Source organism: Chiloscyllium punctatum, chromosome 2, assembly GCF_047496795.1.
Source record: "Chiloscyllium punctatum isolate Juve2018m chromosome 2, sChiPun1.3, whole genome shotgun sequence".
Taxonomy (NCBI): domain Eukaryota; kingdom Metazoa; phylum Chordata; class Chondrichthyes; order Orectolobiformes; family Hemiscylliidae; genus Chiloscyllium; species Chiloscyllium punctatum.
The window spans coordinates 7,767,819-7,789,684 of record NC_092740.1 but is presented as its reverse complement, the minus strand read 5'-3'; the positions used below and the strand labels follow the sequence as shown (position 1 = coordinate 7,789,684).

The window sequence follows — 21,866 nt, the reverse complement described above, 5'->3', positions numbered from 1 at the left end:
GGGTATGCAGGTTGGTCTGATCTTAGAGTAGTCTGATCTTAGAAAAGGCTGGCACAACATTGAAGGCTGAAGGGCCTGTGCTGCGCTGTACTGTTCTATGTTCACCTAGTGATTCATATCCAGCACACCCATATCCATCTGTAATGTGTGGTTCTACAACCTGCCTCCATTTAAAAAGTAAACTGTTTTTCTTTTCTTCCTGCTAAAGAGGAAAATTTCACATTTTCCCACTTAATTTTCCATTTGCCCAATTTTCCCCACTCACTGAATCTATCTCTACTTCTTTGCAGATTTCTTCTGTCCTCTTCACAACTTACTCTTCAATTTTTCTTTGCATTGTCAGCAAATTTAGCTATTGTGCTTTCGGTCCATTCACCTGAATCATCAAAATAGCTTGGTTGGGATGATCCAGCACTAAGCACTGTGCACTCTACTGGTTACATCTTGCAAAACTAGTGGTATAGTGGACAGTGAAGAAGGTTATCTAAGAAGACAAAGACATCTTAATCAATTGGGTCAACAGAATAGCAGATGACATTTAATTTGGACAAATGTGAGGTAACAAACAAGCAAGCAAGCAATGGCAAGACTAATCCAATTAATGGCAGGGCCCTGGGCAGTGTTGTAGAACAGATAGATTCAGGTACATAATTCTTTGAAGTTTGTGAGACATGTAGACAGGGTGGTTAAGGCGTCATTTAACATGCCTGTCTTCATTGCTCAGATCTTTCAGTATAGGAGGTTGTTCAGTAAGGTTCAATAATTCAGTTCAAATAATTCAGTAAGGTTTGTGAGGCATGACCTGCCCCTCAATAAGCCATGCTGACTATCTCTAATCAATCTATGGTTTTCCAAGTAATTTTAAATCCTGTCTCTCAGAATCCTCTCCAATACGTTGCCCACCACAGACGTAAGACTTACTGGTCTGTAATTCCAGTAAGTCTGTGATTCCCTTTCTTGAACAAGGGAATAACATTTGCCACCCTCCATTCATCTGGCACTACTCCAGTGGACTGTGAGCACAAAAAGATCATCGCCAAAGGCGCAGCAATCTCTTATGTTGAGGTTGTTCAGGACGTTGGTGAGACCTCTTCTGGAGACCTCTTTTGGTTGCCTGCTGTAGGAAGGATATTATTAAACTGGGGAGGGTTCAGAAAATATTTATCTGGATGTTGGCTGGAATGAAAGGTTTGAGTTATATACATAGGCTGGATAGGCTAGGACCTTTTTCACTGGAGCACAGGAGTCTGAGGGGCGACCTTATAGGGGGTTTACAAAATCACGAGGGGCATGCAACTTTTCTGTAGGGTGGAGGAGCTCAAAAATAGGGGCATAATTTTACGGTGCAAGGAAAAAGATTTAAAAAGGACACGAGGGGCAATGCTTTTTTTACACAAAGAGTGATTCATCTGGGAATGATCTGCCAGAGGAAGTGGTGAATGCAGGTACAGTTACATCATGTAAAAGGCATTTGGATAAGTATATGAATAGGAATGGTTGGGAACGACATAGGTCAAACACAGGCAAGTGGGACATGTCAGGATGAATCAGTTGACTAAAGGGTCTGTTTCTATGCAATATGACTCTATAACCCAAAAAAGGACCCATTCATGCCTACTCTGTTTCCTGTTAACTAGTCAATCTTCCAACTCGCTAACATGTTACCACCTCCACAACAGGCTCTTAATTCTGTTTTCAAGCTTCTCCTGTGACACTTTGTGGAAACCTCCGTGCCTCATTATCCACAATGCTTGTTAATTCCTCAAAGATTTGTGCAGCATCATTTCCCTTTCACAAAACCATGTTGACTGTACCTAACTGAATTATTATTTTCTAAGTTTCATTACTATCAAACACCATCAAGGCAGGTACGGCCTTGGGGTTAGTGTAAACACCAATTTTGCTCTGTCGTATTCTGAATCACAGAATTGTTATGGCACAAAAGGAGGCCAATTCCAACCAGCACACCTGCACCAGTTCTATTCCCTTGTATCAATCTCCTGTCCTTTCACCATAACCTTGCGCACCATCTCTATCCAAATTATCATTCAATGTGTTCTTGGTACCTCAATTGAACCAGCCTCCACCACACTTCCAGGCAGCACACTCCAGACCCTAACCATTCGCAGTCTGGAAAAGCTTTTTCTCACACCATCCTTGCCTTTTCTCCCCCCCAAATTATTCTTGCTTCTTTTGGACATCACTTTAAATCTATGCCCTTTCTTTTTTTACTTTTACAAGTATGAATAGCTTCTCTCTATCTATTCTATTCAGCCCCCTCATGATTTTGAAAACCTCTATCAAATCCCCTCTTGGCATCCTTCTTTTCAGAGCGAACAATCCCAATTTCTTCAATCTATTCTCATCAGTGATGTTTTTCAAACCTGGAACCATTTTTCTAAATCGCTTCTGCACTCTCTCTGATGCATTCACATCTTCTGTGGTACACTGTGGTGCCCACAACTGTACACAATATTCCAGCTTTGATCTAACAACTGGCTTGTACAAATTCAACATCACCTCCTCGCTGTCCCTATTAATAAAACTGAGGACGCTATATGCTTTATCAACTGCTCTCTCCATCTGTCTTAGCACCTTCAAAGACCTGAGTACATATACAACCAGCTCCCTCCACTCTTACATTCCCTTTAGTATTGTAACCTCCTGTTTTATAGTCTTTCAATGTTCTTCCAAACTAAGTGCATCTCCTCGCACTGCACTACATTGAACCTCATCTGCCACCTGTCCATCCACTTCACCAACTTGTCAATGTCCTTTTATAATTCTAGTCTCCTCACATGATAACAATTCTCCTAATTTTGCATCATCTGCAAGTTTGAAATTGTTCCCTGCATATGAAGATCCAGATCATGAATGTATATTAGAAAAAACAAGGGTCCCAATACAAATTGCTGGGGAATTCTGCACCAAACCCTCCTCCAGCCTGAAAAATATCCAATGACCTTTACTCTCTGTTTCCTGTCACTCGGACAAATTTGTATCCACACTTCTACTGTCTCCTTTTATACCACAACCAATTCCTTTCCTCACAAGGAAGTCATGCGATTATATCAAACACCTTCTAGAAATCCATCTATGCCACATTACTTGCGTTATCCTCATTGACCCCTTCTGTTACCTCTTCAAAGAATTCCAGGAAGTTAGTTAATCCATGCTATGTCATCTTGATCAACACATCTTTTTCCATGTGAATACTAATACTGAACAATTATTTCTCGAATAGTTAAGCTAATAGCTCTGTCCTTGCTGGGATTATCCTTACAGCCTTTCTTGAACAAGGCTGTCATGTTTGGAATTCTCCAGTCTTCCAGTACCTGTCCTGAGTCCAAGCAAAATGAAAGATTATGGTCAATTTTTACCATCTGTTCCTTGAAAATCTTTTGGCGTATCTTATCGGGTCCCAATATTTTATCAACTTTAAGTGGCAACAATCTGTACAAGACTTCTTCCTTATTAATTTTGAACACTTCTACCACCAGCACCACCCCACCCCACACTCCCTGCAATTTGTCACCAAGGCCTAGGCAGCAGCAACATCCTTTGTCATAAAAAGAGATGGGAAGTATTCATTTAACACCTCAGCCATGCCCCATGCCACTATGTGTTCAAACACTCACAGGACAGTGGCAGCATGGGGCTAGACACACAGTAAAGCTCCCTCTACATTGTCCCCATCAAACCCTCCCAGGACAGGGACAGCACGAGGTTAGATACAGAGTAAAGCTGCCTCTACATTGTCCCCATCAAACACTCCCAGGACAGGGACAGAACAGGGTTAGATACAGAGTAAAGCTTACTCTACACATCCCCAATCAAACATTCCCAGGACAGCGACAGCACAGGATTAGATACAGAGTAAAGCTTCATCTACACTGTCCCCCATTAAACACTCCCAGGACAGGGACAGCATGGGGTTAGATACAGAGGAAAGCTCCCTCTACACTGTCCCCATCAAACACTCCCAGGACAGGGACAGTATGGGTTTATATACAGAGTAAAACTTCCTCTACACTGTCCCCATCAAACACTCCCAGGATAGCGTCAGCACAAGGTCTATTGAAAAGACACCACACTTACAAGAGGAGTATATTTGCACAAAGCAAGTCCTTGAACTCAAAATTCTGTAGTTGTCAGTAAACGACGTCATCACAATTCATGATTATCAGTTGAAATCCTTCTTTACAGTGATGGTCGACAGTTTGTACATAATAATGACGATGACACAGCAGGGAGCAATGAGGTAAAGGGATACACGCTCTTCTATCACTTTATTCCATCTGAATCCTTTCATGGTTCATACATCAGTAATGTACAGTCATATCACATCAATAGCTTCACCACCCACAGAGGTGATTTAAACAGGAATCAATCAAGCATATGCTGCGCTGTGGAATTGCAAAAGCACTCCTTCACTCCTGTAATTTATATCCTGAGTATTAATCTTTTCAAACATCATTTTCTCTGCTACATAACTGTAAAAAACCCAAACCTTCTCCATTTATTGATGCCCTATATCCAAATAAATTAAGCCCATTTCCATGTACTTGATAACCTATTGGCCACATCTCATTCTTAACTACACCCATTAACTATAAGATATTGGAGCATAAACTGGCCATCCAGCCCATTGTATCTGTTTCACGATTCAATGAGATTATAGCTGCTATGATAATCATTAACAGCACTTTCCCTGCCTTTTCCCCATCACCCTTGATTCCTTTACCCATTAAAAATCTCTCTAAGCCTTCAATATACTAAATGACCCAGCCCCAACAGCCCTCTGTGGGAAAAAAATTCCACAGATTCACTCCCTTCTGGAAGAAGAAACTCCTCCTCATCTCTGTCTTAAATGGGTGAGCCCTTATTCTAAGATGATGCCCTCTGGTCGTAGGCTCTCCCATAAGGAGAAACAAACTGTCGATATCTATCCTGTCAAGTCCACCAAGAGTGCTATATTTTAAATGAGATCACCTGTCATTCTTCTACATTCCCATGAATACAAATCCAATCTACTCAATCTCTCCTCATAAGAGGGTCCCTCCATTCCTGCTATCGGCCAAGGGAACCTTCTCTAGGTTGCTTCCAATACCAGTATACCTTTCCTTAAATAAGGGGACATTTGCCTTTTCCATAGGGCTTCTCTTTTTAGATGCTAGCTTCTTGTGATTTATGCAGAAGGATCCCCCAAATCCCTCCGTGCTGTTGCTTTCTGCAGTCTTTCTCCACTTAAATAATATTCATCTCCTCTAATCTTACTGCCAAAGTGCAGAACCTTACATTTCCCCATTTTATACTCCATAGCATAGAAAATTAATTCAGAGTGTGCTTATGACCTTCAGCATGTCACTGTCCTCCTCAGAAACACCATTTCAGTTCTACAAAACCACGGTCCCAATGAACTGCCGACAATATCACCAGCCCCACCTCTACCCTGTCAGAATATCTCTCAAACATCAGGATATTGCCAGCTCACTGATGCTCCAGAGTCCTTCATGTTTGTGTTCCCCTGTCTCGGACATGTTCTGCAGTCAGTGACACTGTCTTCTATCCAATGACTCGAGATGCTTCCCACTTGTGAAATTCATCACAGCACCCCAGAATTCTCAGTGAACTTTGATATCAACAGAATTACCACTTTGTTTTTATATTCTGTTACATGAGATTAAGTCTCGATCCCAACTGTTTCATTTTTAAGCTTCAACGATCTGTAGTCTGCCGTTAATATCCTGCTCCACCCCAGCCATTACCCTCTGTCCTTCCACAGCCTTCCATGGTAATCACAGGGACATGACCACTGTGATCCTCTTATTCTGAATTCCACCTGTCACTATCAAACCCAATTCCCAATCACGCACAGATCCCTTTGATCTTCTGAACATGGCTAAGATAAGATTGAGTCCAACAGCATAACAACTGAGTTCTCCATTACTTCGGGGTCCTCTGTAACTGTTCACTGCTCTTCGTGGATTCACAGAGTCACTGCTCGACTCACAAAGTGTCACTAGCATAAGCTATTCAGCTCGAGTTCAGTGGGGCTGAGCTCACATAAACTGCATGATTTGTCACAGATAATTATCACAGAGAATATTACAGAATGTTCCTTAGGAGTCAGTGATAAGGGTAGAGTGTACACATGGCTGTGGGAGGGGGATTGAATGGGGGCATAGGGTCAGTAATGGGTGGGAGGAAAGTATATGGGGCTGTAGGAGGGGGAATCAAATGGGGGTGGGTCGAGTCAGTGATAGGGGTAGAGTGTACACAGGGCTGTGGGAGGGGGATTAAATGGGTGGGGGGGTAAGGCCAGTGTTGTGGGGAAGAGAGTGTACACGGGGCTGTGGGAGGGGGATTAAATGGGGGGGTACAGAGTGTACCTGGAGGAACAGAGAAATTGGGACTTTGCTTATTAGTTGGTTTTCATCAATAAATACACTAATATGATGGCTGACTATAAGGGAGAGCGATATCCTGCAGTGGATTATTGAATATTTAAGCTCAGTCAAATGGCATAGCTTTTCAGTTCCAAACAGCCCATCATGAAGTGCTGACATTTACCTCACACGTTGGTCTATCAGACTGCCCGGGCTGTCTTTATGTACATGAATTATAGAGGACCAAATATTTGGGTGAATTCAACTCAGCAATGCTTCAGGAGAGTGAAGAACAGGTGTCAACAAGACAGTGCACACCTCTCACTCAAATAGTTACTGATCTCCAGTCTGACAGCTTGCTGAGGTGGAGACTGGGTTTGCGAGGGAGTGGCGAGTGGGGAAGGAATCGGGTAGGCAGAGGTTTGAGAAGGTGTGCGCACTGGGGTAGGCAGAGGATTGAGGCAGTTGGGAGAGGGAACAGGAGAGTTTGAAGGGGGTTGGGAGGGAGTGGGAAATTGGTGGTGGGAGGAGTGGGGGTGGGAATGGATTTGGGAGGGTTGGGGAGTGGGGTGGGGATTAAGATTGGGAGGGTATGTGGAAGGGGGTGGGGAGTGGGGAGTGGGGTTGGGGAGTTGATATTGGGAGAGGATGGGGAGGATGCAAATGGGCTGTCCACCAATGCCCCTGTCTTCTCAGTGTTAGATGGTGGGCCGGAGGTGTATGGCAGCGCTGTTGGGCCGAGCAGCGAGGATGTAGATCGCGTTTTCCCTCAGGAATGTCTTCCAGTCTACACGCCTGTGAAAGGAAGCAGGAAAACTGTCAGGGAAACTGCTCAGGGTCACACACTAGGAATTATTGGTTGGTTTAGACCAGATTCAAAGGAGTCTCTCGTTTACAACAGTATCCATGGTGACAGAACCCACAGCCTGTTGTCACGGAAGGAGATCTGTATAAAAATGTCAAACGGGTGACGAGAAAAGATCAGTCAGGAACAGGTGAAGAAGCAGAAAGCCATGATAGAGAGGACTGAAAAGAAGAGAAAACAGAGAGGAAGAGGGATATGGAGGAAGACTAAGAAAGAAAAAGAAAAGAGAGAGGGGGAGGGGGAGGGGGAGGGGCAGAGGGGAGGGCAGGAGAATTGCAGAGAGAGCACGAGAGAGACAGTGCGAGAGCAAGAGGGAGAGAGCACAAGAGAGAGAGTGAGATACATCAATTGACCCACAGACAGACAGCTAGTGAGATGGAGATAGAGAGGTCGAGATGTAAAGAAAGAAAAAGAAATTTCAGAACAATATAGAACTGAAAAGAGAAACAAAAAGAAAAGGACTGAGGGGGCAGATGAGAAAGTATGAAGTAGAAAGTAGGAGCTACAGTGACTCAGTAGTTAGCCCTGCTGCCTCACAAAGGAAAGGCCCTAGGTTCAATTCCAGCCTTGGGTGATTGTCTTTATGGAGTTTGTATGTTCTCCCACAGGCTAGGTGGACTAGCCATGGTAAATGCAGGGTTATGGGGATAGAGTGGGGTGCTGGGTCTGAGGGCTGGTGCAGACTCCACAGCCTAAGTGTATGATCAGGACAGCAGAGCTTTTTTTAAAAATAGTTATCCAGGAGTGGGATCCATAAGGTTAATATTGTTTTATAAGAGGTACCCAGCAGTGAATTACAGACTGAATCTAATCAAGGGATTCAGGGATGGTTTATGGAGAGAACAACAGACACCCAGGGGTGAGTTACAGACTGCAATCTAATTGAGGGTTTTAGGTGATGTATATAGAGAATAACAGATACTTGGGAGTGAGTTCCAGACTGGATGATTCCTAAAGGGGTGTTTTTTATTGTTGGAAGTTTTATTTGTTACCCACTGACTTGAAGGAGGATTCTGTCACTCGGGGGTTGGTTTGTTCTGTGCAGTCATTTGGTTTCAGAGACAGTGTCTCAGCACTCACCTGTTCTCCTCCTGCTCCCGGCTGAGCAGGGTCTTCTCCTGTGCCCTCCCACGCCCTCTGCTGGCTGGGCTGCTCTCAGAGATGGGCCCAACATGACTAATGCTGTCAACAAGAGAGAGAGAGAGAGAGAGATGGGTTTTTACCATTCTAACATTGACACTGGCAATGACAGGGAAATCACCACAGGGGTAGAGGACATCCAATCCCTCAACTTCGTGCCATCATCCAGTGAGCTTAGTGCATTTTTTTAAAAAAATTATTCTCATATCTCTGGAGCAGGTGCAACTTGAACCTGGAACTCCTGAATCAGAGTTGGATGCACTACCTTGGTGGCACAAGACCCCCTAACCTGCACACATACGCTATTCTCCTGCCTTTGGGAAACATCAGTCGATATTTTTATCTAGCTAAATTTGCCTTGCAATATGCAATTAGTCCAGTCATAACAGGTTTCTGGAGGCCAAACCTCAGGTTTGCATTGCCCTTTGAATGAAGAATTGCTGCATGACAACACCCTGAACAGGCTAGGTCTAATATAAACAGCCAGTGCTGGAGACACTAAGCAGGTCTGGCAAGGTATGTGAAAAAAGACACAGAGAGAGAGCAAGACAGCGACAGCGAGAGCGAAAACGAGAGCAAGAGAAAGCGAGAGAGAGATTTAACATTTTGAATTCAATATTATTTGAGTAGAGGCAAAGTGATTGTAACACGGTGGCTCAGTGGTTAGCACTGCTGCTTAACAGCACCACCCTCAGGTGATTGCCTGTGTGGGTTTCACACATTTTCCCTGTGTCCGTATGGATTTCCTCCCACAGTCAAAAGATGTGCAGGATTAGCTGTGGGGTTATGTAGAAGGCTGGGTCTGAGTAGGATGCTTTTTTGGAGGGTTGGTATGTGCTAAATGGCCTCTTTCAGCACAGTAGGAATTCTATGAAAATAGAATACAGTGTTCATGGTCTGAAATCAATGAATGCCTTCACTAGCCGTAATCTTATTAAAGGCAGAGCAGACTCAAGGGACCAAGTGACCTATTCATGCTCCTAACTCATGAGCTTGGACATTCTGACAGCATCACTCTAATCTTAACTCTGATCTCCAGCATCTGCAATCCTCACTTTCGCCTGAGAAACAGTGTAGGTCAGCAAGCCCAAGGGGTGATAGGGAAATAAGTCTTGCACCAAGTTTAAGACACGGTTTTAGGTGATTGTATATTTACAGAAGTTAGAATGCATTGGAATAGTCAGCTCTAGAAGTCATGAAGATATGGATGAGATATTCAGCAGCAGAAGAGCTGGAGCAGGTGGTCAGTCTCAGTGATGGCACAACCGGAAGGTCAGAAGGTCATTTCAGGATCCAATGTGGTGGTCATTTAATTGCACACTGCTGCCAGGGAGAGTGAGTGGGCAGCGAGGGAACGGATTTCAGAGCTCGGGATGAAAACAATGGCTTCAGTTTTACCAGTACTCGACATTGGATACACTGTCTGATAATTTAGCAACAGTGGAGGAGCTGACAGTGGTGATGGGCAGGTAAAGCTGAGTAGCATCAGGGTCAGTGTAAACATTAATGCTGTGCTTTTCAAATGAAGTCACTATGGGGCATTGTGTAGATGGCAAACAATTAGAGCAGGACTGTGTTGGTAAGTCCCTCATGTCATTGATAAATTCACAGTAAAGTGGCAGTGTAATTAGATGTAATTATTCCTTGTGATTATCATGATAATAAGCAAATTAGAAAGGTAGGTAAATTGTGCTAAACAATTACAGACACTTCAGCCCTGAAGTTGATTCCTGGGATGGCTGGGCTGACATATGAAGAGAGACTGCATCTATATGCACTCCCATTTAAAAGAATGAGGTGGGGATCTCATAAAAACCCATACCCTGTAATAGGATTAGACAGAGTAAATGCAGTAAACAGGTTCCCGATAACTGGGAAGCCCAGAACCAGGGTCACAGTCTAAGGATACAGAATAGGCTGTTTAGGACTGAGCTGAGGAGAAATTTCCTCATCCAGAGTGGTGAGCCTATGGAATTCTCTGCCACAGAAAATTTGTGGAGGTCAAAACATTGAATATTTTTGAGAATGAGGTAGATATAGTTCTTAGGGCTAAAGAGATCAAAGGATATAGAGAGAAAGCAGGAACAGAGTACTGAATTGGACGGTCAGCCATGATCACATTGAATGGCGGAACAGGCTCAAAGGACCAAATGGCATATTCATGCTCTTATTTTCTATCTTCCAATGAACTGAGTGAGATGGACTGCTCACTTAGCACCGACCTGCATGCTCACAGTATCCATTCTTCTTTTGCCTTACCTTACCAGGCCAAGCTGTACTGTTCCAGACCCTGCTGCGCAGTGCCAGGCCATGCTGGGCCATGCCTGGTAATCTTGGCCTCAACTCCCATAAGACCATAACATATGGGGGAAGAATTAGGTCATTCAGCCTGTACAGTCTGCTCCACCATTCGATCATGGCCGATATGTTTCTCAACATCATTCTCTTGCTTTCTCCCCATAACCCTTGATCCCCTTATTAAACAAGAGCCTAACTATCTCTGTCTTGGTCTCCACAGCTCTCTGCAGCAAGGAGTACCACAGATTCACCAACACCTGGCTGAAGAAATTCCTCCTCATCTCAATTCTAATAGTTCGCCCCTTCACTCTGAGGCTGTGCCCTCGGGTCCTTGGTTGTTTAAAGCGCCTGTCTGATAAACAGGTAGGCCGTTGGTTCAGATCTCAGAAGTGCCTGTACCTTACTTTAAAAACCTCTTGTTTAAACTCCCCTCGAATGCCATGCTGTAAATGTGAGGTTACCCATTTTGGTAGGAATAACAGCAAAATGGCCTTTTATTTAAATGGTGAAAAATCACAGCACGCTGCTGTGCAGAGGGACCTTGTGGATGAACCACAAAAAGTTGATCTTCAGGTGCAGCAGATACTTAAGAAGGCGAATGCAATATCGTCCTTCATTGTTAAAAGGGATGAATTTTAAAAACAGGGAGGTGATGCTGAAACTATAGTCTGCTGGTGAGGCCACACCTGGAGTACTGCGTCCAGTTTTGATCTCCTTAATTGAGAAAAGATGTACTGGCACCAGAGGGTGTGCACAGGAGGTTCAGCAGGTTGATTCCGGAGTTGAGAGGGTTGGCTTATGAGGGGAGATTGAGTAGACTGGGATTACATTCATTAGAATTTGGAATATGAGGAGGGGGGGAATCTTATAGAAACATATAAAATGATGAAGGGAATGGATAAAATAGAAGTAGGGAGGTTGTTTCCACTGGCAGGTGAAGCTAGAACTAGGGGGCATAGTCTCAACATAAGGGGGAGTTGATTTCGGACTGAGTTGAGGAGTAAGTTCTTCACCCAAAGGGTTGTGCATCTGTGGAATTCCCTGCCCTGTGAAGCTGTTGAGGCTATTTGTTGAATCTTTTTAAAACGAAGATAAATAGATTTTTGAACAGTAAAGGCATTAAGGGTTATGGTGAGCAGTTGAGTAAATGGAGCTGAGGCCATAAAAAGATCAGCCACGATCTTACTGTATGGCAGAGTAGGCTCAATGGGCCAGATGGCCTACTCCTGCCCCTATTTCTTACGTTCACATGTCATAGTCTCCCTGCCAGTGTAAATATCACCTCCACATCCACTCTATCCAGGCCTCAGCATTCTGCAGGTTTCAATCCTTCTAGAGTCTACCAAATACAGACCCAGAATCCTCAACTACTCCTCACATAACAAGCTCTTCATCTCCAGGATCATTCTTGTAAACTCCCAATGGACCCTCTTCAATGCCAGCACATCCTTCCTTAGATACGGGGCCCAGAACTGCACACAATATTCCAAACGTGCTCTGACCAGGGCCTTATACAGCCTCAGCAGTATATCCCTGCTATTGTATTCTAGGACTCTTGAAATGAATGCTAACATTGCATTTGTCTTCCTAACTGGTGACTGAACCTGCCTGTTAACCTTAAGAGAATCCTGCACCAGGATTCCCACGTCCCTCTGTGCTCAGATTTCCAGTCTTTTCATGTTTCAAAAATAATCAGACCTCTATTCTTCCTACCAAACATATAACCTCAGACTTGACCACATTGTATTCCATCTGCCACTTCCTTTTCCACTCTGAGCCCATCCAAGTCCTTCTGCAGTCTCTCACTTCCTCAACACCACCTGCCCCTCCACCCATCTTTGTGTCATCTGCAAACTTAGCAACAATGCCCTCAATTCTTTCATCCAGATTGTTAATGTATAACGTAAATGGTTGTGGTTGCAACACTGATCCTTGTGGAACTCCACCAGTCACCAGCCGCCATCCTGAAAAAGACCCTTAAGCCCCACTCTCTGCCTTCTGTCAGTCAACCAATCCTCTATCCTTGCCAGTACCTTACACCTAACACCATGGGCTCTTGTTTTACTCAGCAGCCTCTTGTGCAGCAGCTTGTCAAAACCTGTTGGAAATCCAAACAGATCACGTCTACTAACTCTCCTGTGTCTAATTTGTTCTTACCTCTTCAAAGATCTCTTGCAGATTTGTCAGGCGTAACCTTCCCTTGACAAAGCTGTGCTGACTCGGTCCTATTTTACCATGCATTTCCAAGCATTCGGCAATCTCATCCTTAATTTTGGACTCCAAAATCTTATTAATGACCAAGTGGCCTATAGTTTCCTATTTTCTGCCTCTCTCCCTTCTTAAACAAGGTTATTACATTAGCCATTTTCCAGTCCTCTGGCCCCCTCCTTGACCGCAGCGATTCCTTAAAGATCAATGCCTTCACAATCTCCTCAGCTCTCTCTTTAAGAGAGTGTAGCTCTTCTGGTCCAGGTGATTTATCCACCTTCAGACCTGTTTCCAGATTGACCATCTCCTAATGATGGCCACTACACTCACCTCTGCCCCTGAATCACTTGAAGTTCTGGTATTGTCACAAATCTCATCCCTTTATATTCTAAAAGCTTTTCCTTGGCCCAAAGAGACTCTGTCCTTGATTTTTTCAGGGGGGCAATAAACCAGGATAGACTCCAATCATTCTGGTTTGGTACAGAGTTGAAAAGGATATATGTCAACAGATGAGGCTTCAGACCAAAGTGGTCATGCTTTAGAAGTGACCTGTATAATGAAAGGGGAGTGGTCAGCTCTTAGCTGAGCTGAGCAGTTTTAGTTCATTCTTCAACTGGGAAGTTCAACAGGAAGCTGTGTGGAAACTCTCTCTTTCTGCCCTTCAACTTCAACCTGTAAGCATGTGTTCCATTTATAATGGGTTTTTAAGGGAGTTTGCTTATTGGGACTGTTGTGTGTATTCGGAACAGCATAACTAAGTCTAGCTGGATAGGTTGAGTTCTGTAGGGATTCTTTATATTGTTCTTTGTGTTTCATTGTGTAATAAGGGAGTTCCATTTGTACTTCTTGCGATCAGAGATGCACCAAATTAATTAACCAAATTCGGTCAATTTGAATTAATTTTGGGGCATGAAGTAAGAGAACCATTAAAATTGATTAAGGAGAAATTAATTAATGGAGAGTTATGCGAAAATAAACTGGGAAGTACTAACCTAATTGTGCATGATATAGAGATAGGAGATGCTGTTCCAATTAAGCAACATCCTTATAGGCATAACCCTCTAAAGTTGGCACCGGTTCAGAAGGACATAGAACACATGCTCCAAGATGGCATAATCGAAGTGAGTTACAGTGACTGGAGCTTGCCCATAGTCATGGTGCCAAAACCAGATGGCACCCAACGGTTATGTGTGGACCATCGCAAAGTCAACGCCGTTACAAAGACTGATGCATATCCAATTCCACTGTTGGAAGACTGTGTCGAAAAAGTAGGACAAGCAACTTACATTTCTAAGTTGGACTTGCTCAGAGGCGATTGGCAAGTACCTCTGTCAGAAAGAACAAATGCAATTTCGGCTTTCGTAACGCCAAATGGACTATATCAGTTCAAAGTCAAGCCATTTGGTACAAAAAACGCTCCAGCCACATTTCAGAGACTGACTAATAAGGTCATTGCTGGATTATCCAACTGTGTGCTGTATATTGATGACCTGGTGATTTTTAGTCACTCATGGAAGGAACATTTACAGCATTTATCGGCCTTGTTCAATCGACTTTGGAAGGCAGGCTTGGTGGTAAACCTAGCTAAAAGTGAATTTGCCAAAGCCCAAATCACTTTCCTGGGTCATGTTATTGGACATGGACAAATGGCCCCAAGAGATGCCAAAATGAAAGTAATTGGGGAATTTCCCACAGTGATGGAAAAAGCAGTACAATGGTTCTAGGGGTTGAGTGGATTTTATCGAAAGTTTGTGCCAAACTTTAGCAGCGTGGCTGCTCCCACTTACCAAATTATCAAAAAAGGGCAAGAAGTTTCAATCGACAGCGGACTGTCAAAAGGCATTTGACAGCCTAAAAACTTTGTTAACCACTGCCCCAGTATTAGCCACACCAATTACACAAAGTCTTTCAAGGTGGCTATCGATGCCAGTGATGTGGGTGTCGGTGCCCCTGCAGGAGGATGACGAGGGGATAGAAAGACCCATTGGGTATTTTTCCAGGAAGTTCAATGTTCATCAGCAGAAATATTCAAGGGTGGAGGAAGAAACTTTAAGCTTGGTGTTGGCATTAACAACATTTCAGTGTTTATATTACCAGCAATGCACCTGAGACAATCGTATACAATGATCACAATCCATTGACATTTGTGGAAAATTTTAAGGACAAAAATGCCAGACTGTTTAGATGGAGCTTGTTCAATTTGACAATTGAGCAGGTGGCAGGTCACGAAAACGTGATTGCCGATGTGTTATCGAGACTCAAATGAGATACGGAGGCATTCGGTGGTGGGTTTGCCGCGGCCTGAATTTGCATGTGGTTGTGCACGTTTACCGGTTTGTAGTTAGTATAGTGTATATGTGTGTTTAGACTACTAACCGGGTTTGTGAAGGGTTAAAAATGAAGCCATCTTTTGGTATTGCTGGGTCATTTTTTTAAGGGGGGAGGTATCACAAAACTAATCCTTTCTTTTCTAAAAGCTGTTCCTTGGCTCAAGAAGACTCTGTCCTTGTTTTTTTTTCAGAGGGGTAATAAACCAGGCCAGGCTCCGATCAGTTTGGTTTGGTACAGAAATGAAAAGGATTTTGAGAGGCCTTTTGTTTGTGTGTAAACAGATGAGACTTCAGGCCAAAGTGGTCATGCTTTAGAAGTGACCTGTATAATGAAAGGGGAGTGGTCAGCTCTCTAGCTGAGTTGAGTAGTTTTAGTTCAGTCTTGAATTGGGAAGTTCATCGGGGAGATGTGTGGAAACTCTATCTCTGCCCTTCAACTTCAACCTGTAAGCATGTGTTCCATTTATATTGAGTTTTACAGGGAGTTTGCTTATTGGGACTGTTGTGTATATTTAGAACAGCATAATTAAGTCTAGTTTGGATAGACTGAGTTCTGTAGGGTTTCTTTTATTCTGTTCTTTGTGTTTCATTGTGTAATTTTGTGAATAAATGTTTTGTCTGTTTTAAAATCTAGTAGTCAACCTCGCTAACATACTTCGGGTAATTTTCACTGGACACTTACTGAAACAAATTGCAAAGTTAGGTCTAGGTCTGCCTGCTTAACACTGTTTTGAGTAGTCTGGCCTAGTCCATAACAGTATGCTGTTGGTATCTTCTATGTGAAAACTGATGCAAAGCACCTATTTGGTTACTCTGCCATTTCTTTGTTCCCCAATACTACTTCTCCAGCCTCAGCAGTCTCATGTGCAATCTTGCTTCTCTCTGACCTTTTAGATATTTAAAAAAAACTCTTGCAATCTTCTTTTATATTACTAGCTAGCTTTCTCTCATATTTCATCTTCTCCCCACCACCACCTCCACCCCATTGTTTTGTATAGTTATTCCTCTGCTGGTTTGTAAAGGCTTCCCAATCCTCTGTCTTCCCACTAATCTTCACCACATTGGATGTTTCTTCCTTTGTGTTCATGCTGTCCTTGTCTTTCCTGGTCAGCCATGGTTGCCTCATCCCCTCCTTTGTATGTTTCTTCTTCCGTGATTTGAATTTCTGCTGCGTCTCCCAAATTATTCCCAGAAACTCCTACCATTGCTGTTCCATCATATTCCTGGTTAGGCTCCCCTTCCAATAAACTCTGGCCAGCTTCTCCCTCATGCCTTTACTCAGTTGCAATACCATTACATCTGATCCCAGCTTCTCCCTCTCAAACCAGAGGGTGAACTCTATCATATTATGGTTACTGCCCCTTAGGATTTCCATCACCTTAAGCTCCCCGATCAAAGCTGCCTCATTACTGAACGCCAAATTCGGAATTGCCTGTTCCCAATTGGGGCTCTACCACAAGCTGCTTCAAAGAACAGCTCATAAACCTTTCACAAATTCCTTTTCTTGAGATCTACCACTAACCTGAACTTCCACTTGCATATTGAATTCCCCCATGTTTATTGTAAAATTGCCTTTCTTATATGCCTTTTCTATCTCCAGACTTATTTTCTTCCCAAATCTTGCTACTAGCGTGAGACCTGCACATAACTCACATCAGAGTTTTATTTTCCTTTGTGTTTTCTCAACTCCACCCACACAGATTCTACACGTTCTGACTCTATCACTTCTTGCTTTTGATTTAATTTAGATTTGTACACACAATGCAACCCCACTCCTTTGCCTATCTGCTTGCCTGTTTGACAGGATGTGTATCCTTGGATATTTAGTTCCCAAGCCTGATCCAATCCCCTTACAGCCACATCTGTGTGATACCCATAGCATCGTACCTGCCATTTTCAATCTGCACCACAATCTCATTTCCCTTGTTTAAGTTCAACATCCTTAGTCCTGCATTCACTGCCTATCACCAACACCCCCAAGCTGTCTTTCCTGCCTGGTCTCCATAACCCTCCAACCCATTACTAATTAAAAATCTGTCTATCTTGTCCTTAAATTTACTCAATGTCCCAGCATTTACCACATTGAGGTAGTGAATTCCACAGATTCACAGCCCTTTGAGAGAAGAAATTTTCTCCACCTCTGTTTTAAATCTGCTCACCCTGAAACTTAAAATTATGACCCGTTTGGTTTTGATCCAGGCTCAGGAAGCAGCTCCGAGCTCGCATGTGCTCCTTGGCTGTTCGAGATTGCACCACGTGCGGAAACATGCTCTCTACGTCTATTTTATCAATCCCTTTGCATCTCATACACCTCAGTTAGATCTCTTTTCATTCTTCTAAACTCCAGAGAGTACAGGCCTAAAAATATCTCCTCTGTAAATACATCTCTCTTCCACGACATTAAGAATATTAAAGTCTGACATAGACAGATTAATAATCAGGAAGGGAATCATTGGGGAAAAGGCAGGAAAGTGGAGTTGAGGATTATCAGACCAACCATGATTTCATTGAATGGTAGAGCAGACTTGATGGGCCGAATGACCTCCTCCAGCTGCTCCATCTTATGGTTGTGTTTTTTGTTGTGGTTCTGTTCGCCGAGCTGGGAATTTGTGTTGCAGATGTTTCGTCTCCTGTCTAGGTGACATCCTCAGTGCTTGGGAGCCTCCTGTTATGGTCGTGTATTGGCTTCTTACTCCAAATATGTTTAATTAATTGAGTTTAAATTCACATGTAGTGGTAGGACTGGAGCCAGGGTCTCTGGATCATGGTTACAGTTCTCTAATCACTCTGTCACATACCTTCTAGAGGTTTATAAAGTCATGAGGGGCATAGATAAGGTGAACATCAATGGTTTTTTTCCCTACAGTTGAGGAGCTCAAAACTAGAGGGAATAGGTTTAAGTTGAGAGGAGAAAGGTTTAAAAAGGGATCTAAGGGGCAATTTTTCATCAAGAGGGTGGTTTGTATGTAGAATGAATTGCCAGAGAAAGTGGTAGAGGCAGGTACAGTTACAATATTTAACAGACATTTGGACAGGTACGTGAATAGGAAAGGTTTAGAGGGATATGGGCCAAATGGGACTAATTTAGCTTGGAAGACTTGGTTGGCATGGACAAGTTGGACCAAAAGATCTGCTTCTGTACTGTATGACTATATGACTTTTTGATTCTACCTCTATTAAAGGTACACCTTCATAAAATCAGTCACAGAGCTGTACAGCATGGAAACTGACTCTTCGGTCCAACTTCTCCATGCCAACCAGATATCCTAAATCAATCTAGTCCCATTTGCCAGCATTTTGCCTTCCTATTCATTTACCCATCCATCGTCTTTTAAATGTCACTGTAACAGCCTACACTGCTTCCTCTGGCAGCTCATTCCATACACATACCACCTTTGCATAAAAAAGTTGCCCCTTAGGTCCCTTTTAAATCTTTCCCCTCTCACTTTAAACTTATGCTTTCTAGTTCTGGACTCCCCACATTTGGGCAAAGACCTTGGCTATTCACCTTATCAATGACCCTCACAACTATTCACCTTATCAATGCCCCTCATGATCTTATAAACCTCTATAATGTCACCACTCAGCCTCCGATGTCTATTCTCACCTGACATTGCAGGACTGCGACTCCTTGGAATTTTTGCAGAACCAGGAATTCTGTGCTCTCCTACACTCAGCCCCGGTGATTAAGCCCGTTTGGTTTTGATCCAGGCTCAGGAAGCAGCTCCGAGCTCGCACGTGCTCCTTGGCTGTCAGCAGTCTCAGCAAGGAGTTCTGAAGGAAAACCAGAAAAAAAACCAGATCAAGCCTGTGAGGTATCAGAGGGTCGCCAATTCTGATGGAGAAAATCTCAGAACAAAGGACTTTTGATTCCATGCTGTCTGTCGGAAGGCTGTGATTACAGTGGAGGTGGTGGATAGGTGATGTACCAGGACGTTGACTGGACTGGAGCGATTCAGTTCTGAAGAGAGATCGGATAAGACTAGGGTTGTTTGCCTTTGAGTAAAGAAAGCAGGGCGACAGGGGGTGGGGGTGTGGGGGTGTGGGGGGTCTGATTTTCTACACTGTTCTGAGGGATATGGGCCAAGTGCTGGCAAATGGGACTAGATGAGGTTAGGATATCTGGTCAGCATGGATGAGTTGGACCGAAGGGTCTGTTTCCGTGCTGTACATCTCCATGACACTATAAGCGATAGCCTTGAGGTATTAACACTAGACTATTCATCCAGACCTAGGTTTAGTAGTGGAATTTGAATTCAATAAAAAGAAATCTGAAGTTAAGAATCTAATGATGACCATGCAACCACTGCTGATTATTGGAAAAACCTATCTGATATTCTTTAGGGAGGGAAATCTGCCATCCTTGCCTGGTCTGGCCTACATGTGACTCCAGACCCACAGCAATGAAGTTGACTGTCAACTCCTCCCTGAGCAAGACACTCTGTTGTATCTATCACTACAAAGTCTCAACAAAGATGGCATGTAAACTGTAGGAGTTCAAGAAGGAAGCTCACCTCCACCTTCTCAAGGGCAGCGAGGGATAGGTAATAAATGTTGGCCCAGCCAGCGAAGCCCACATCCGTGAGTGAATAATAGAGAACCCTTCCCCTTCAGTAGAGAGGTCAGAACCAGGGGGACAGATTTAAGGTGAGGAGCAAGAGGTTTAAGGAAATATTCCTTTCACCCAGAAGCTGGTGGGTATCTGGAGCTCACTGCCTGAAAGGTTGATAGAAGTGGGAATTGTACAGACATTTAAGAAACATTTAGATGGACATTTGAAATGCTAGAGCACACAACGCTTCAGGCCAAATGCTGGAAATGGGTCAAGAGTAGATAGTGCCTGTTGAATGGCCTGGGCACCATGGGCCAAAGAGTCACTTTATGTACTGTAATATCTCAATCACAAACCCCCTGTGAATGGGCAAAAGTCAAGGTGATGATATCAAAAGGTTCAAGATGTTTGGAAGAGAACAATGTAAATCAAGAAATACCCTCAATGATACCTATCCCTTCCACCCTCATAACCCCACACCCGCCCCAAAACCCTGCCCCTAAATTCCCTGTCTCACATTCTCCTACATCAAATCCCATCCCACGTGTTCTCCCATATCCGTCAGACTCATCTCCACCCCCTCACTCATAGCCTCTACATTCCCCCATCCCCCCATCCCCCCATCCTCCACACCCATGTGCTCCTACCCCCTACACACACACACACACACACACACACACACACACACACACACACAGAAAAACCCCTACAGTGCGGAAACAGGTCCTTCGGCCCAACAAGTCCACACCGACCCTCCGAAGAGTGAACCACCTAGACCCATTCCCCTACCCTACTACTCTACATTTGCCCATGGCTATTAGACCTAACCTACAAATCCCTGAACACTACGGACAACTTAGCATGGCCAATTCACCTAACCTGCACATCTTTGGATTGTGGGAGGAAACCGGAGCACCTGGAGGAAATCCACGCAGACATGGGGGAGAATGTGCAGACTCCACACAGACAGTTGCCCAAGGCTGGAATCGAACCTGGGTCCCTGGTACTGTGAGGCAGCAGTGCTAACATATCCTCCCAAACATCCTCCACGCCCGTAACTCCCCCCACCACATCCTCTACACCCATATTCCTGACACCCTCTATACCAATATATCCCTCCCACATCCTCCACACCCATATCCCCCCCATATCCTGCATATCCATATATCCCTGACATCTTCCACACCATATGCCTCCCACATCCTCCACACTAACTCCCCATCACCCTCATCATCGACATTCAACCCCTCTCCCACACCCTCACCCACATTCTTCCCCCCACACACAATGAAACTCCAAAACAGACCCACCTCGGATCGGAACCTCTGCAATACCAGTAATGACTCGTGATACAGGAAGTCTGTCCACTCCACCTGGCCCTTCTTATCACCATCCAGAGCAGAAAACTGCAACACAACTAATTCCTCCTTCTCCTCATTCATCTGTTCGTCAAAGATCTGCTTGTGAATGTAGTGTTTGTAATGCAGAAAATCATCCAGTGTCAGGCAGGACTCTGGAAAAGCAGAAATCAGCAATTTAGCAACTCACTGCGCACAAAACATGCATTTCACAGCTGCTCGTACTCCCTTCAACATATTATTATCATTTGTTCAAGGGATGTGGACCTTGCTGGCTGGGCCAACATTTATTGGTCATCCTTAGTTGCCTTTGAGAAGGTGGGGGTGAGCTGCCTTCTTGAACCGCTGCTGTCCATGTGCTGTCAGTAGACCCACAGTACCTGTACTCACAGGCATGATCCCATACAGAGTTAGGATTTTAAAGTCCATACATTTTACACAGAGCTGTTTGTAGAATAGAATCACAGAATCCATACAGCATGAAAGCAGGCCATTCAGCCTGTCATGTCCCCACCGACTCTCAGATGAGCATCCCACCCAGACCCAACACCCCAACCATGTCCCGACAACTACACGTTTTCCATGGGTCATCTACCTAGCCTGCACAACCCTGGATACTATGGGCAATTTAACATGACCAATTCTCCTAATCAGCACATCTTTTGGCTGTGGGAGGAAACCTACGCAGACCTGGGGAGAATGTGCAAACTCCACACAGACAGGCAC

At 44.0% G+C, this 21,866-nt stretch overlaps 1 protein-coding gene across 1 annotated transcript in view; it reads right to left on the bottom strand.

The window, feature by feature from the left end:
* Positions 1 to 4,272: 4,272 nt before the first annotated feature.
* The window catches only part of phf24 (PHD finger protein 24), a 55,651-nt gene continuing 38,057 nt past the window's right edge, over positions 4,273 to 21,866 (bottom strand). The window contains exons 5-8 of the mRNA XM_072593291.1: positions 21,093 to 21,295; positions 18,838 to 19,004; positions 8,335 to 8,436; positions 4,273 to 7,184 (exon numbers count right to left, since the gene is read on the bottom strand). Of these exons, the coding sequence (XP_072449392.1) occupies positions 7,088 to 7,184; positions 8,335 to 8,436; positions 18,838 to 19,004; positions 21,093 to 21,295 (569 nt within the window). The 3' untranslated portion in view covers positions 4,273 to 7,087. The remainder of the gene's footprint in view (positions 7,185 to 8,334; positions 8,437 to 18,837; positions 19,005 to 21,092; positions 21,296 to 21,866) is intronic.